Source organism: Nesoenas mayeri, assembly GCF_963082525.1.
Source record: "Nesoenas mayeri genome assembly, chromosome: 1".
NCBI lineage: Eukaryota > Metazoa > Chordata > Aves > Columbiformes > Columbidae > Nesoenas > Nesoenas mayeri.
This window is the reverse complement of record NC_137541.1, coordinates 40,029,840-40,044,692: the sequence shown is the minus strand read 5'-3', so window position 1 is coordinate 40,044,692 and position 14,853 is coordinate 40,029,840. Positions and strand designations below refer to the sequence as shown.

The 14,853-nt window shown below is 36.3% G+C and overlaps 1 protein-coding gene across 7 annotated transcripts in view; it reads right to left on the bottom strand.

Annotated features, from left to right (window-relative positions):
- TNRC6B (trinucleotide repeat containing adaptor 6B) overlaps positions 1–14,853 on the bottom strand; it is a 131,270-nt gene that overhangs the window by 98,339 nt on the left and 18,078 nt on the right. For 4 of the 7 annotated variants that reach the window (XM_080347486.1, XM_080347494.1, XM_080347488.1 and 1 more), the window contains exon 3: positions 11,359–11,457. In XM_080347486.1, coding sequence (XP_080203612.1) covers positions 11,359–11,412 — 54 coding nt within the window. In that variant the 5' untranslated portion in view covers positions 11,413–11,457. Of the gene's footprint in view, positions 1–11,358; positions 11,458–14,853 lie in introns of those variants that run through there. The other 3 variants (XM_080347490.1, XM_080347489.1, XM_080347491.1) reach the window with 2 other exon arrangements.

Here is a 14,853-nt window from a genome sequence, read left to right as displayed (position 1 = left end):
TTCTTGAAGTTTCCCATCAGCATCTAGATTTAGCATTTTAGTATTGTTACCATCATGCAGTCCTAACTGGTTTTCCCATTAGTGAAAAATAAGTGAAAATTTACTATTCTAATCCTGTTGCTAAGTCACACATCACATTCAGCACTTCCCTGCTAATCATTTTGAATGCTGACACTTAAACCAGACATAATTCTTTTTAAAATAACTTATCTAATACCTATGTTTGGTATATGCAACATAATGGTACTTTAATTCCCAACTCAAGTGTTACAACATGAACTATAAATGTCAACATGTTAACATATACCACTATTAAAATGTGCATTATCCTTATAGAAGAAACCTGCAGCAGTGCTTAAAAGACTAGAAGCTTTGCTTCTGCCTCCAGCTGTCACTAATTAATCAGCTGCACTTGCAGAAATAACCTATGGCACATTTTCTATATAATTTTAAAAATGTTTATATTACCATTATCTAATATTCTGTGAAACACCAACAGCTTAACATGAATTCCCTGCTAAGCTTAAAACAAATAGTTTCGCGAATATTGTGAAAACAAGTCACACTTCAGAAATGCTGAAAAGGTCAGGACCTCAGCCACATTTAAAATAGTATATATAAGAAAGTTTATTTAATTATTTTTTAAAAATGCATTAATTAGCTGCAAAATATTTCAAATACAACAGCTCATATATATATATATATATGTAAAATAATTAACCTGAATCTTGCTCTGAAGACAATTAGAACTACCTAGTTGCTTGCAGCAAGATACTGTTTTGCCATCAACACCTTCGAACATCAGAGATGTTGAAGTCACTAAGTTATGGTATGACAGGATATCTATAACTGCTATTTGAAAACTTCAACTCTGAAGCTGCCAAGGCGGCTTTGAATAATAGTTCAGCTATCTCAGATACAAAATGCATAAAGCATTCTGAATGTAAGCAGAAGTGCTCTCCTCTTCCTGCACCACAACTGATAATGCACTTCAGCCACTTCTTAGTGTGTTCTGCACATAAATAATATGGATTCCAGAAAAAAACTTGATTTAATAAGACACAAAAATTTCCCATGTTTTATTTAACTAACTTTCTGTATTATTTATTCTTCAGCTAAAGATCATTAGCATTTCACAAGCCATGCATTCTTGCTAACTTCCACAACTCTGAAAAAACCTTCTTCATTTCCATAACAAACTTTTTATGTTTTCCATTTGGGGCAAAAATCTGACCCGAAAGCCCTTTAACAGTTCACCCCCACCACTACATTGAACAGCCACTCATATGCAGCCCAATGACTCCATTTAGCCAACTGATTTTACAGTTAATTTCCTACTTATGGTGCAGACACTCACAAACAAGTTACAGAGATGTCAGTTTAAACTGCTAAGTGGCTGATATTTTGATATCCATGTTGATAACCACCCTGACAAGGAAGAGAGAAAACATGTTAACTGTTCTTCTCCACTTTGATTGGGAAAGCTAGATGATGCATTGTCACAAAAGGCCAACAGGCACAAACAAATAAGAGCATTTTTGATGTCTCACAAAAGCAAATGATGATCAGAATCGACTAAAAATAAATTAGACTTCTGCACTACACATTCAGTCACCTTCACTGCCACAAATATTGTTTTCTGCTGTTTGCTGGGAGCAACTGAAAGTGACATAAACCAGGCACACACAAAGAGGTGCATAAATAATTCTGCCTTAAGAGATCTGACCAGACAGGCAAGGAAGAACGAACTTTATTTTCTGTGCTCACAGAAGAGAAATCTATTGTGTGGATTCTAACCACACAGAAACTGTCAGTGGCCCAGAAAGTTCCTGAGCAACAAACAGGTAGAGGCTGAGAGCAATTCTGTTGTAAGTATATATTAACCCTGCTTTAAGCCTGTCTTAGGCATCCACCTTAGACCACTGTCAAAAGGAGAAGAAATACAGACTATTCATACCCACACTTGGAAACCCTGTATCTGTTGAAGACTATCAATAAGATTTCTGAGTACTTTCTTGGCAACCTGATTTCATACAGGCTTATTGCATCTGTACACAACTATTATATTACGTTCTCCCTTCTTTATAATACTCTGTCTTGTCTACTATCCAAATGTCTTGGTGAACAGACTAAACAAGTGACAGGAGATGTTGCAATGCTTTTAATGTTGCTTTTACCCTCAGGGGAGTTGACATTGCATAATGTCTTTTTGCAGAGTTCAAGTGTTCTTAGTTGTTCACACACTCCCTTACCTACTGTAATGATGAAGACCATCACTACTGTTGTTAGTGGCAAGAATAATAAAAAAAAAAAGCTCTTCTCCACAAACCCCATATCCACTTCTTCTACACCCAATGAGAGAAGAAAAAAACCTGATGAACTGAAAAATTCATACCTGAAAAGATATAAATCCTTCAAACTGTGTGCCAATAGTACCACCACACAAGAAGAGATACTCTGTAAGCAAAGCCATAAAAAAATGTCCCTGACTGACTGACTCCAAAACCATAGTGGAAATATAACACTTCAGCTCTCAAATGCAAAACTGCCTTTTTTTTAGGCAAATGTTATTTGCTTTTTTGTCTGTTTTGCAAATTATTATAAGCTGCTGTAATCAACTGAAGAAGAGGTGCTATTGGTTGAGGAAAAAAAAAAAAACCTAACGAGAGAAAAATTGTGAAAGAGAACTTTTAAAAGAATGGAAAAGATGAGTTTAAACTGAGTTTTATTTAACACTGAAGCATTTTTTTCCTTTGGAAATCAGAGATAGAAACCTGTTCACTGCAGTGACGTTCCATGCCATTACATTTTCTCCACATGAATGGTACATATGAAAAGGCTGGATCAAAGGACTATATGATGACAGTTCTTACAGATCTCTCAAAAGTCGATTTGGCAGATGATGGTATTTTCCAGGGGAAAGAAAATACAACATTGTATAAACCTTCTCTCTTGTGCTTCAAAAGCACTTCAGGGTATTCTGAGATTAGAAACCAGAGAGTCATCTTTCAGTCTGGTATCTGTATTTCAGTAGTCTTCACTATGGGTAAGTAGGTTTCAAACGAGCAATCCATCTTGCCTCTGTAGAAAACAGACATGCAACTGGCAAAATCTTGCACTTGATCCTGAATTTCTTTAAAAGTGTCCAAGCAGCTAAGCTATCAACAGCATTCCTTTACAACAGTTCAAGTAGCACTGGCTGCTTAATTCCCACATGCTTTTTTGCAAAGTCCTCAACAATTTTACCTTGTTTATAACTGCTATTCTGTAAAGCCAGTAGACCTTGATAACATACTGTACTGGTTTTGACTGAGATAGAGTTAAATTTCTACATGGTAGCTTGTATGGGGCTATGTTTTGGATTTGTGCTGGAAACAGTCCTGATAACACAGGGATGTTTTAGTGACTGCTGAGCTGGGCTTGCACAGAGTCAAGGCCTTTGCTGCTTCTCACACCACCACACCATGAGTGGGCTGCGGGTGCACAAGAAGTTGCGAGGGGAGACAGCTGACCCAATGACATCATGCTTAGCAGTAAAACTGATGTGGTGGGGGTGTGAGTGGAGGTTGGAAGGGGCTCCCAGTCCTCAGGGGCTGGGTAGGTATCGGTTGATGGTAAGCAATTGTTTTCCTGTTTTCATTTTGCATCATTCTTTTTTTCTTGGATTTTATTTTCCTCCTTCTCTCCCTTCCCCACCTCCAACCCTACTTAAAAGAAAAAAAAAATTAAACTGTCTGTATCTTAACACAAGTGTTTTCTTACTTTTACCCCTCTGATTCTGCCCCCCTCCATCTCACTGAGCGGGGAGCGAGTGAGCAGCTGCGTGGTTCTTAGTTGCCAGCTGGGGTTAAATCACATCAAATAATTGTAGCTTTTTGCTACAATGCCTTCAAATTTTGAAATTCAAAGTTATAAACTCACAAGCAGGTTCCCCACCACCCTTTCCCCCTCAAGCAGAAAAGTCCAACCATGTAGAGTTTTGTAGGAAAGTGTTATTAGGTTCTTTTGCTAACCACAATATTAAAGTTCAAGAGAAAAACTAACCCAACATTTCTGATCCCTTTGACAGACTATGTTAATTCCTTTTTAAAACAAAAGGAGTATGCCACAATGTTTTTACAATCTTTAATAACATGTCATTAAAAGTGAGGACCACTTTATTGACTTAAGATTTAAAGTAATTTTGTTCTTTACTGAGAGATGAATGGATTTTTCTTTCTTCTAAATACACGATATGCAAAGATTTTGGTTTTGAAATTAGTCTCCTAAGGAGCTGTAACATTTTCAGGCTAGAAAAATTAAGTTAGCAGAGCACGATGAAGATGACATCAGTTTCTGTTGTGAAAAACTGTCTGTGTGCTCAAATCAGTTCTTAAGCTGCTGCCTTTCAGGAGAAAGGTAAGTTAAATATCTTGTTAGGCACAATACCTCTCTCCTTCTAAAAAACTTTACAGGATACTTTTTACAAAGACTATAGGAACTCAGTATAGTTGTAGGTTAACATTAGAAATGTTAGCTGCTCCTACAACTCACATTCCAGAAAAATGATATCCTGTATATCAGGGAACAGAAATGTTGGAAGCTCCACAAGTAACCCACCAGACAACATAAAAAATTAATAAACTTATACATTCTAAAAATAAGGTGATAAACAAACAACATGACTTCCCTGAAACCAACGGAGAGGCAACAGCCACATGAGTAAACTGAAACCTACTCTGGATGCTGTGAACTTTAACTACCCAACTAAGATCTTCTTTCTACTATATGAATTCTAAATCCCACATAATGAAAGCACCGGCCTAACTTTTGCACTGTCATAGGCATCAAGCAACATCCACTATCAAAAACTGAGCATGACTTATGCATAAATGCAGTTAGTGAACACTGGGACTTTTAAGAAAGGTATTTCCTGACTGGCAACACTCCCTCCTAACACTTTCTTCTGAATTTTAAGCTTCTGTTTATAAATACAAAAACATGTAACTTAACAAATACAAATACTATTCAGGCAGGCTTATGTTTCATTATTCTGAACATATATGAAATAAAATCAAGAGCTAAGATACTTGAGTAAATGTCATATACTTTTTAACCTTCTCATCATGTGAGTGCATGTTTCAGGATAAAGAAAAACAAACACACACACAACATAGTTGGTGCCAACAGAGTTCTGAAGACTGATTTAAACAGAAGAAAAATGCTATTTCACAATCAGACACCAAGAGGCAAGAAAAATAAGAATTAACCAGGATGAGAACAGGCAGGCAATAATGTAAGGGAAAGATTCATGTTGACAGATAAGAATAGGGGGCAACCTGAAAGGAAATAAAACTAGGATTAACCTCAAGACAGCTTGATAAGTGGCACTGTACAGTGAGACTGAATGATAGAAGCCTCAATGTTTGTGTCACTGATTTTGAAAAAGTCACCAAAGCAGGGAAAAATAGCCTAATTTCTAGACTACCTATTCAGTTCATTAATTATTTCTTCAAATGCTAATGAAAACTTTGAATAAAAATAAGTTTATCTACTATCACACAGCACAGAATCTTTTCCCCTTTCCTGTACTTATTAGTAATTGACTGCTATTACAAATCCTGTGCAGCCACATTTTTCATTAAAATTTTATGTACCTGGATTTTTATCATACAAAGCATTAAAAGAGCAGAACTAGCCATTTTTCCTCTTTTCTCTTCTACAACACTGAATTAAGACCATGATTCATAAACACCTTTCTATAAACTAATTCAGTCAAAGTCTCTCCCTTCCTTCAAATTCACAGGTTTTTACTTTGAAAGATGAAGGGAGGAGAGGGGGAAATTTTACATTTGACATGAAAAGTTTAATGCACTTTTGAGAAGAAGTTTGCAACATAAGCTCAAAACTACTGCCAATATCAAAATAAATCTAAAAATATTTCAAATCAGGTATAACATTTTAGCTTCCTCCTGCAATACTTTACAGTAAAGGAACAACCGAGAAACAAAGTTTAAGTGTTGTCTGTGCAGTAATCCTTGACAGATGGAAGAAAACAGCTGAAAAGAAATTAGTCACAAACAAGCAGCTCTGCAAGTAGCTCTGTGCTTGTTGATATTTTCAGAGCACCCAGTCTGTTAATGGGAAAAGCCTAGTAATCATTAGTGGCAAATTAACTACCACATAATGTAACTGAAAAAACCCCACAATTATAATCCAAAGAACAGTAGAGGGTGTAGCGTTCCAAGTAGAAGTGTTGTTTTGCTTTTCTTTTTTTTTGAGGAAAAGAGAGCCTGACATGCCAGAAACTAGAAATTTAATCCCCTAACTATTAATATTTTATAAAGTTAAAAGATATTTCACTGTATGATATTTACCAGCAGATCATGTGGATAAAACAGACCAAATATTCCTGTCAAATGAGACTTCTACATCTGTCAAAAACAAATATATTTTTTAAAACCCTACACTCATTTGAAAAAGCTTACTTCTGTACAGGTTGTTTCCCCTCTTTGTGGCACTAATATTAGATAATTAATGGAATCAACAATGTGCTATTGACAGGTGCCAGCTGTTTTTACCATGTTTATGCCATATTAACAGAAAGGGTATTTTCTGATAGTCTGACAATAACGAAAAAACTGAGATCAAACAAAGGAACCAGGGAAGATGAAAAGCCCTGGCAACAAAACTATCAAGACAGTAAGTTTCTTCAGAAGCAGCCCATGGGGCAGAAGGGGAAAGAACATGCACAAAAACCACTCTTTGCTGGAAAGCAATCCAATGTATAGAAAAAAACTAAAGGGAAGCATTGTAGAAACTTCCCAAGTATGAAGACTGATAACAATGAGAGAACAACCTCAACTACCACTATATATATGTATATAAATACAATTACAAAATGAAATAAAGATGTATGCATTAATAACAATGGGGGAAACAAACAAAGTGGAGACCGAGTCCATCAGTAACTTTCCTTAAGCTCAGTTACCAAGAAGTTGCCACTGGATTTCTGTCATTCATTTCAAAAGCAGCAAAGCCAAGCACAAAGGCCAACATTTGTAGCGGTGCTGCCAGGCCGATAGGAGTCAAGCAAGACTATCACTCTTCATGATGCCTAACTGCAAAGATTAAATTTTCTAATCGCGCCTCACGTAATGTTAATTAGTTTGAAGCACATAACTAATTTAATCCTTACAGTGACCTGCTCAGCTCTACATGAGGCACAATTTTTTTTATTTTTCAAAACCAGAAGGAAATCTCCTTTCCTCTCCAAGGCTGGGTCTTTATATCTCAGAATACTATTGCAGTCTAGGATGCCAGAAATTCTGAAACAGTTATATAACCAACCAAATCAGTTCAAAAGAAATAAAGCATGATACATATTTTTAAAATTTTTTTCCACTGTATGACAGAGTGCCCACACATAACTTTTTAGGTTATTTTCAGATTGGCACCATAAGAAAGTTAATTCTTGCAGTACCCAAATCTTATTCATCATGAAAGATGACTTTGATGTCATCCCTGACACCACAGAATACTTTATTCAATTATACCTCAATATACAATAAATTGGGTTCCTCAAATTATGCCTTTGTGATTCCATAAAAGATGTACCAAGGCTTCTTAGTGGTTAAGACTGCTAACAGCATTAACATACTTCCTCTTCCTGTGCTACTGGGAAAGAACTTGAAAAGCAAAGTGAGTGACATATTTTCTACCAATTACATGTTCTTTTAACTGAAGACTCTGGAAACAAATATCAATAACTGGTCACGGGATGTGCAGTTCCAGGTAACTGAGACTAATATTGTAATGACTGCTTTTCCTGCAATGGGCATCAATAGGAACCCCCCTTGCTTTCTCATTTTGTGGAGTCAAAAGGACCAGTTATTCACACTCTGAGGTACAGAGCTTCATGCAGTAAGTCTTACTCTTTACAAAGATAAATTACGAGCATGTCTTGCGATGATGATAAAGACAAAACACCCTGATATCAACATAATGAAGATCTCTCTAGAAGTTAGCATATTTTCTTGTTTTCCCCCTCAAGTTCAATGCATACTTATGGAAAATAAGATGGATCAATTTTCAACTTAAGATAAGCTTAAGGTAGTGTCAGAAGTGATTGCCAGGTGATATTTCTACAAAGGCTCTACTTGGAAAAATAATACAGTATGGAAGGGATTCAGTTACAAAGTCTAAAGACAATTTTCCATGTCTGTTTGTTCAAGTGGTTTTCAACTTAAATTCAGTCAAAGTGATAACAGGAACACTCTCCAAGAGCCCCAAATGTAGGTCTTGCACTTCTTGTCAAGACCAAAACTAAGTAAGAAAGAAATTCTGAACAGGAGGGAAGTACCTACCAGATGTCTGGGCATGCTGCATTGTGACAAAGAAAATCCCAGAATTATCAAGCATAGTCACAGCAACACCAATTACTACTCATGAGAAATGCTTTAAGTGTAGCTGATACCAAGTAATTCCAGCACGTAGGCCTAAGCCTTTGTCTTTTGAACATGAAGTGGTTTTTAACTTATATTTTGTTAAGTTTGTATCTTAAGATAGAAACAAAAAAAGCATAAAAATAAGTTCTACAATATTTTCCTCCATCTTTTGCAACAATAGCTTTAATAAAGTCCTGCAAATCCAAAGAAATAATTTCAAAATTGAAAGCTTGCCCACTTTTCTGTCATAATTATTCTGAGGCAGCAAATAAAGGATGCTACAAATCACCATAAACAGTAATTTCATTCTTTGTATCACATGCAAAAGTCTTTTTGGCTATAAATTAATTATTCAGAACAAAGGCTAGGATTGGGGCCTTAATCTGACCTCATATATGATATAAGCAAACTTCTTGTCACTGAAGTAGCTGGAATGTACTTAATCAGCATTAACTAATCTCATAAGACCTATGAGCTGCAGACTCAACTCCTATGGTGTTTAAGAGAAGAGCTTCAAAGGAGCTGCTCACATATGAAGTGTTCCAAGTTCTTCTTGAAAGTTAATAGAAAAGAAAATGCTAGAAGATGACAGCATCTCTAGACATTATTTACAGGCTCAAAAATAATTTCCAGTGAAGGCAAAAGTATAGGTAAATTATGGGATTTTTGATAACAGAGTGTAAACTGAGTGTGGACCAAAAGGATTGCTGGCACTTAAACATGGGTATAAAAGGAAAATAAAACAAACAAACAAACACCCCCCACATCACACTTCTAGAAAAACACAGAAGACCCACTGATCTGAATAATAAGCATAACAATAATTATATATTTAGCTTTTATTTACAGATTGGTGTTTTGGAACAGGTAAAAGGGGAGAAATGAAAGCTTCAAATAAAATATGAACGAATACACAATTATATTAGTGTCTTTGAAACACAAAACTAACTTCTTCCAAAAATACTCCTGTCATCAGCTTGGAGAAGGCACTGACAAAAGGAAAAAACCTGAACTATATTAGTTAAGCCTTATAAAATATTTCTTAGAAAAACATATCTTTATGAAAATGGCTCACTAGATCATGTAAACATTTGGAAATTAAGGACATCACTTTAATGATACAAGACAATATAGTGGAATATACATTGCCTAAATTTTTCTAGGACAAATTCTTCAATCATTACAGCTATAAGGCTCTCCTGAGACCAGGGAAGAGAGCATAATTATTTACAGACTAAAGAAACACTGAAAAATACACTTCAGTGAGTACTCCTGTACACCACAGGATGGGAAGAAGGACTAGATGCAGTCACAAGACTTTTTTTACTTAATATATACTGATCCTATATAGCTCTTTGATTAATAACACAGATTACCAGATGTACAATTCCAAATCTCCCACGTTCTCTAAACAACAACTACTTCAAAGCAATACTGCATATGCACTTCGGTATTCGAAGTCAGTCTACAATATTTTTTTTTTAAATTTAAGCTCACTACATATTTTTAACACCTAATGCTGGAAAAGAGGTATGAGCTTTGCCACTACACCCAGAATTAAGAACGCCAGAGGAAAGCATACTTTTCATTGGAGGAAAAGAATAACTCTCACAAGACAGTTACTTCAATTTACTTCCTGCCACACAGACAAAAAAAAAAAAGAAAGCTAGGTATCCATACATGTATACCTACAGCACCTGTGCATACATATATAAATATGTACACACGCACAGACAGATTCTCTCCCTTTGGTGAACCAGTAACTATGCTAATGAAATTACTAATTCATTGCACCACAACATTTCCTCTCACATGTCTATCCCCAACTAAACCTTGCAATCACAACCTTGTCAAGAGATGCATTCGATAACCTGGATGGGCACAGGTATACCCACTGAACTGCTTTCATTTGTCAACTCCTAATCTAGAGAGCATTCCTTCAAAGCTATTTGAAATTAACACAATTCCTAAACTACGTGCAAGACAATTACCAAATCTTTCCTCTAATAATTTATCACCTCCTAACTTGATGCCTACAGCTTAAAAGCATTTTGTTCTATTAGGACATAAAATGACAAGAACATTTCCCAAACAAGCTACAGCTAGAAAACAACAAATTTTAATTTTAGTCCCCTATTTTTTCGCTTTTTCAGCCAGTCTCATACACAAAACTACAAGCAAGCTATATGATTCATATGCTTGTGAAATTTAGGAGCCATATTTTAAACAGAGATCAGCTGCAAAGACAACACTAACTTGTTGAGATAGTCAGGGCTATAAAATAAGTTTATAACCCTGTTGAAGAATATGATCATCACTATATCATGATGCATACCAAAGTTATTAACGACTGAACATCTAGATCTTCAGAAGTAAGCAAAAAACAGGACACAGCCAACATTATATTCAACAGCACACTTTATAGCATCTTCTCTCAACAAGCTATGTTGGTTCAGAGGTACCTTTAAAAGCAACATACTGTCCAGTCTCACAACAAAGCACATGCTGTCAAGTACAAGGAAACAAGCAGAAGAACACCTTGAATATAGACCAGTCAGTAATCCTCAACACTGACACGTGCACCTACAGGCCCACATGCCTAATTCTTTAAGTTGGTTGAGAAGGTGGGTGGGTAGGACAGAAAGCTTGGCAAGCCCTTCCAGCTCTAACAAATTGAGTACAACCAAGGTTAGTATTTCTTTACAGGAGTTTCCTCTTTCCTTCCTGGGAATGCCCAAAGATACATGTTCCAATCCTTAGTAGAGAGCAAAAAAGCCTTTAAAGACTATTTTTTAAAATATCTCCAGAGTAATAAATATTATTCACTTGCATACAGGTATTAATTAAAAATACCATCCACAGTTAGTGTTCACTCCATGTATCTCCCATTTCAGCCAAGCAAGCTCTTCCTCTGAAACACAGCGACATTTACCTCACTGACCTTGGGACTGCCTTCCTCCAGTATTTCTCCCTCATCAGTTTGCATGGGAACGGTATCTGTGCAAAGCTCTGCAGAAATGCAAAATACTGCCTAAAAGATGAAAAAGAAAGACATATTTTTAAAATAATGATCCTTCTGCCTTTAACAGTGTTATGTGAGATTGCAGTCCACATAAATAACAACTCCAGGCCATGACTTTTAATGTTCCCATTCTGCGCATATTCACTGAATTTATATGTTTTACATAAACAAGTAACATAACTGTTTTCCAGGATAAGATATAACTCTACTTAATTAAGAGGAAAAGAAAAAACAGGAATATACTTTAATTTTTAAATATGTCATTGCTGAGTACTTAACATATTAATTGTGTTTACTCATTAAAGCTACAGTCAGTAAGGAATAATCACACATACTAGAGCCTAACAATTCTTACTCACTAGGAAATAGCTTTTGTGCAAATATAGGCTTCACAGATTGGGCTTACAGACAATCTAAATGTTATTAGTTTGAAAACTGTTAGACTTGCCAGAATCCCACAGTACCTCTGGATTCCTAATCTAGGGAATTTAATCTAGGGAATTTTTCCTTGACTTCATTTTAGAAATAAATACATTATAGGTTCTAAATGGTTCAGGGAACTGATAAAGTCATTCATCTCTAAGACAACATTTTCAGTCTAATTCAGGTCAACAGCTCCCAGCATTTTCAAATATTCAACAGTACTTTGTAACTTATTTTGAAATTTGTTTCACAGTGTGAGTGCAGTTCCAACTGAACAAAAACCTACATACCAAGCTACATTCTTAGAATTGTGAAATAACTTACGGAAGAACGCAATACAGCTAGGGAGATTTTGGTTACAAAAATTAGAATGTCTTCTACTCTAGAGGATAACCTCTTCCAGAGGTAATGGATTAATCAATTTAGGAGATCAAACACACCAGCATAAATTCAGCAGGAATCTCTCTGTCTCAACATGCAAGATATAAGATATCAGCAGATCCGTAACATGCCAGGTACATCAAAAGTAAGGGCTCACACCAAGTTAAAAACTCGCTTAAAGCCAAGAGCTGTTGGCCTTCAACAGCTGTGCATCTCAAGATGCTGTAACTCTTCAACTGCACCAGCATTTAAAATCTATTTGAAGTATCGCAATTTTTGTACCTCAGCTACAGAGCTGCTGACTCTACAGTCACCTTCACAGCAGCAATTCCAAGCCTGGAAACTGACAGCTTTGGGAGTGCAAAGAGTAATGAGGCCAAAAAGAGAAAACTTGGAAATTGTTCATCTAGATGCACCTCCTTCATTTCAAGGTTAAAGCCTATTCATAAGGTAAGGCTGTCTGCACTGCAAACATCTTCTGTATGTTCTGCACAGGTAGACGACATCTTTCACAGCTATGAAGTTGACACGAGGAATGAAGAATATGTTCTACAAACATAAGGAGCCTCAGGCTAAAAATTTTACATACAACTTATTAAATCTTATAACCAACAAGCTGTTATGTTCAGTAATATCATATATTCTCATGCAAAACATGAGAGCTGTAGACTTCCAGCACAGTAATTTCCTTTTCTGGGGAAAGAGGAATGAGGATAAAACTGAACTCTCACCCAAATCCTCACCAACTATTCTGTCTGCAGCATATAATCAAAAATCACACATATCAAATGCTAAGTAAGACTTGTAGCACGTATCTACTACACCAAGACCCTCCTGCAAATAACGAGCCTCTCTCGCTGCCAGGCCACCCTCTGCTGTGGAGCAGGACAGAGCGGCGGTCTCTGTCCATGGTGCTTCACCATGCTCAGTTCCTCAAATCCACTCCAGAGCTCCGGGAGCTGGGAGTTTCTGAGCAGGATTTTGCAATATTGGAATCAAGCAACTGAGAAGCTCTACAGCTTGTTAGACAGACAATCTGATGTCTAACAGTCAAAACATTTTTGGCCAGAAGGATTGCAGTAATGCTTAATTTGCTTCAAATCAGAGACATAAGCAAGACTGAACTTGAGCTACAGAAGCATTAAAAAAAATAAAAGCGCTTATAAAATATAACAGGATCGGTGATCAGTCAGGTCAGGCCAAGAATACTTCAAGGACAGGTCACTCTTCATTCAGAGTGCTGGAAGAACTCAAAATACAAACCTCAGAAAAAAACACTATGGTTATCTTCTGAGATAGTGTAATGGAGAAGGAAGAGAGTTTTACTCTTCATTTGTCCCAGAATTCATGTTTTATCAGCTTTAATGTTCAAAACACATATCATACCACTTCATACAATGCTGAGTTAGAGTGAACTCACGGGGGATGGCAACAAGATGGGAGTTTTAAAAGGCTGCGTAATTTACTGGAAAACTTCACAAGGGGGGAAGAAAATCCACTAAAAAAAAGCTTGCAGCTGCCGTAGAAAAACTAAGCCACAGACTGCAAGAGGAAGTTTTGCTGAACACTACCCTTCCACTGTATTTTTCTCCACTGCATTTGCTTCTGGTTTCTTCCAGGACACAAAACATCAAGCAACAAACTACAATTCAATATCATCACTTTTATATTCTTTCTGCATACATGAATCCTTGATTCTCATGGCCACTGGCACAAGAGTGCTGCATTTCAAGTTTATTTATTGCTTAAAGCAGACACTCGGGGATTTCTGAATCCATTGGAAACTACCTCTATCGTAGACATCTGTAGCAGTCATTTACAGCTTCTCAGCCAAAGTAACTGCTTAGTGCCAGCAGTGAAGAAATAACACAATTATTCCATGTTGTTGACGTTGCCTCTTCAGCTCACCAGCTTCTGAGCAGGGGGCTAAAGCTCACACATAAGGTAATGTATGTTGTACACAGAGAACCGTCAGGCAATCAGAATTTGTACTAGAATCCTATAGGACTGGAAAAAAGGCCAAATGCCAAAAAGCATTTATTTACTTATTTCCAATATTTACGCCATAGGCCAAGTTCCCAAGGGATAAAAACTCAAAATTTATAAACAGTCCATTTAGATTTTCAGATCAGACATCTATCAGTCACGCTTGGAAAAGTTGAGATGTATGATAATCCTCTTCTTCCATTCTTGCATATACCCATCAAAACTACTTCTGATGGAACTGAAATCGCCCAATCTTTTTATTCATCTGATGTCTTCAAAAAAAATTAACCAACTTCAGTTTGAGGACTCAACGAAGGTCTGACAAATTGCAGTAAACAGATATGTCCACATATGATGTCGCAGATACTTGTCTTAAGTTAGGAACAATTTTTATTTAACTCTTTAAAATATCATACAATGATGAGAATCTGTTCTCAAAAAAATGCTCACTTATATGAACTAGCTGCAGCTCTCACAAACTACAATACTGCCTACTACAATATCATCCTGTCATAAAACAATATGGCTTTGGGACAATCTAATTTGATATTTAGTAATATTTATGTTCTGCCTCTTTCTGCAGCAAAGATGTAGACATTTCATTCAGTGGTATTG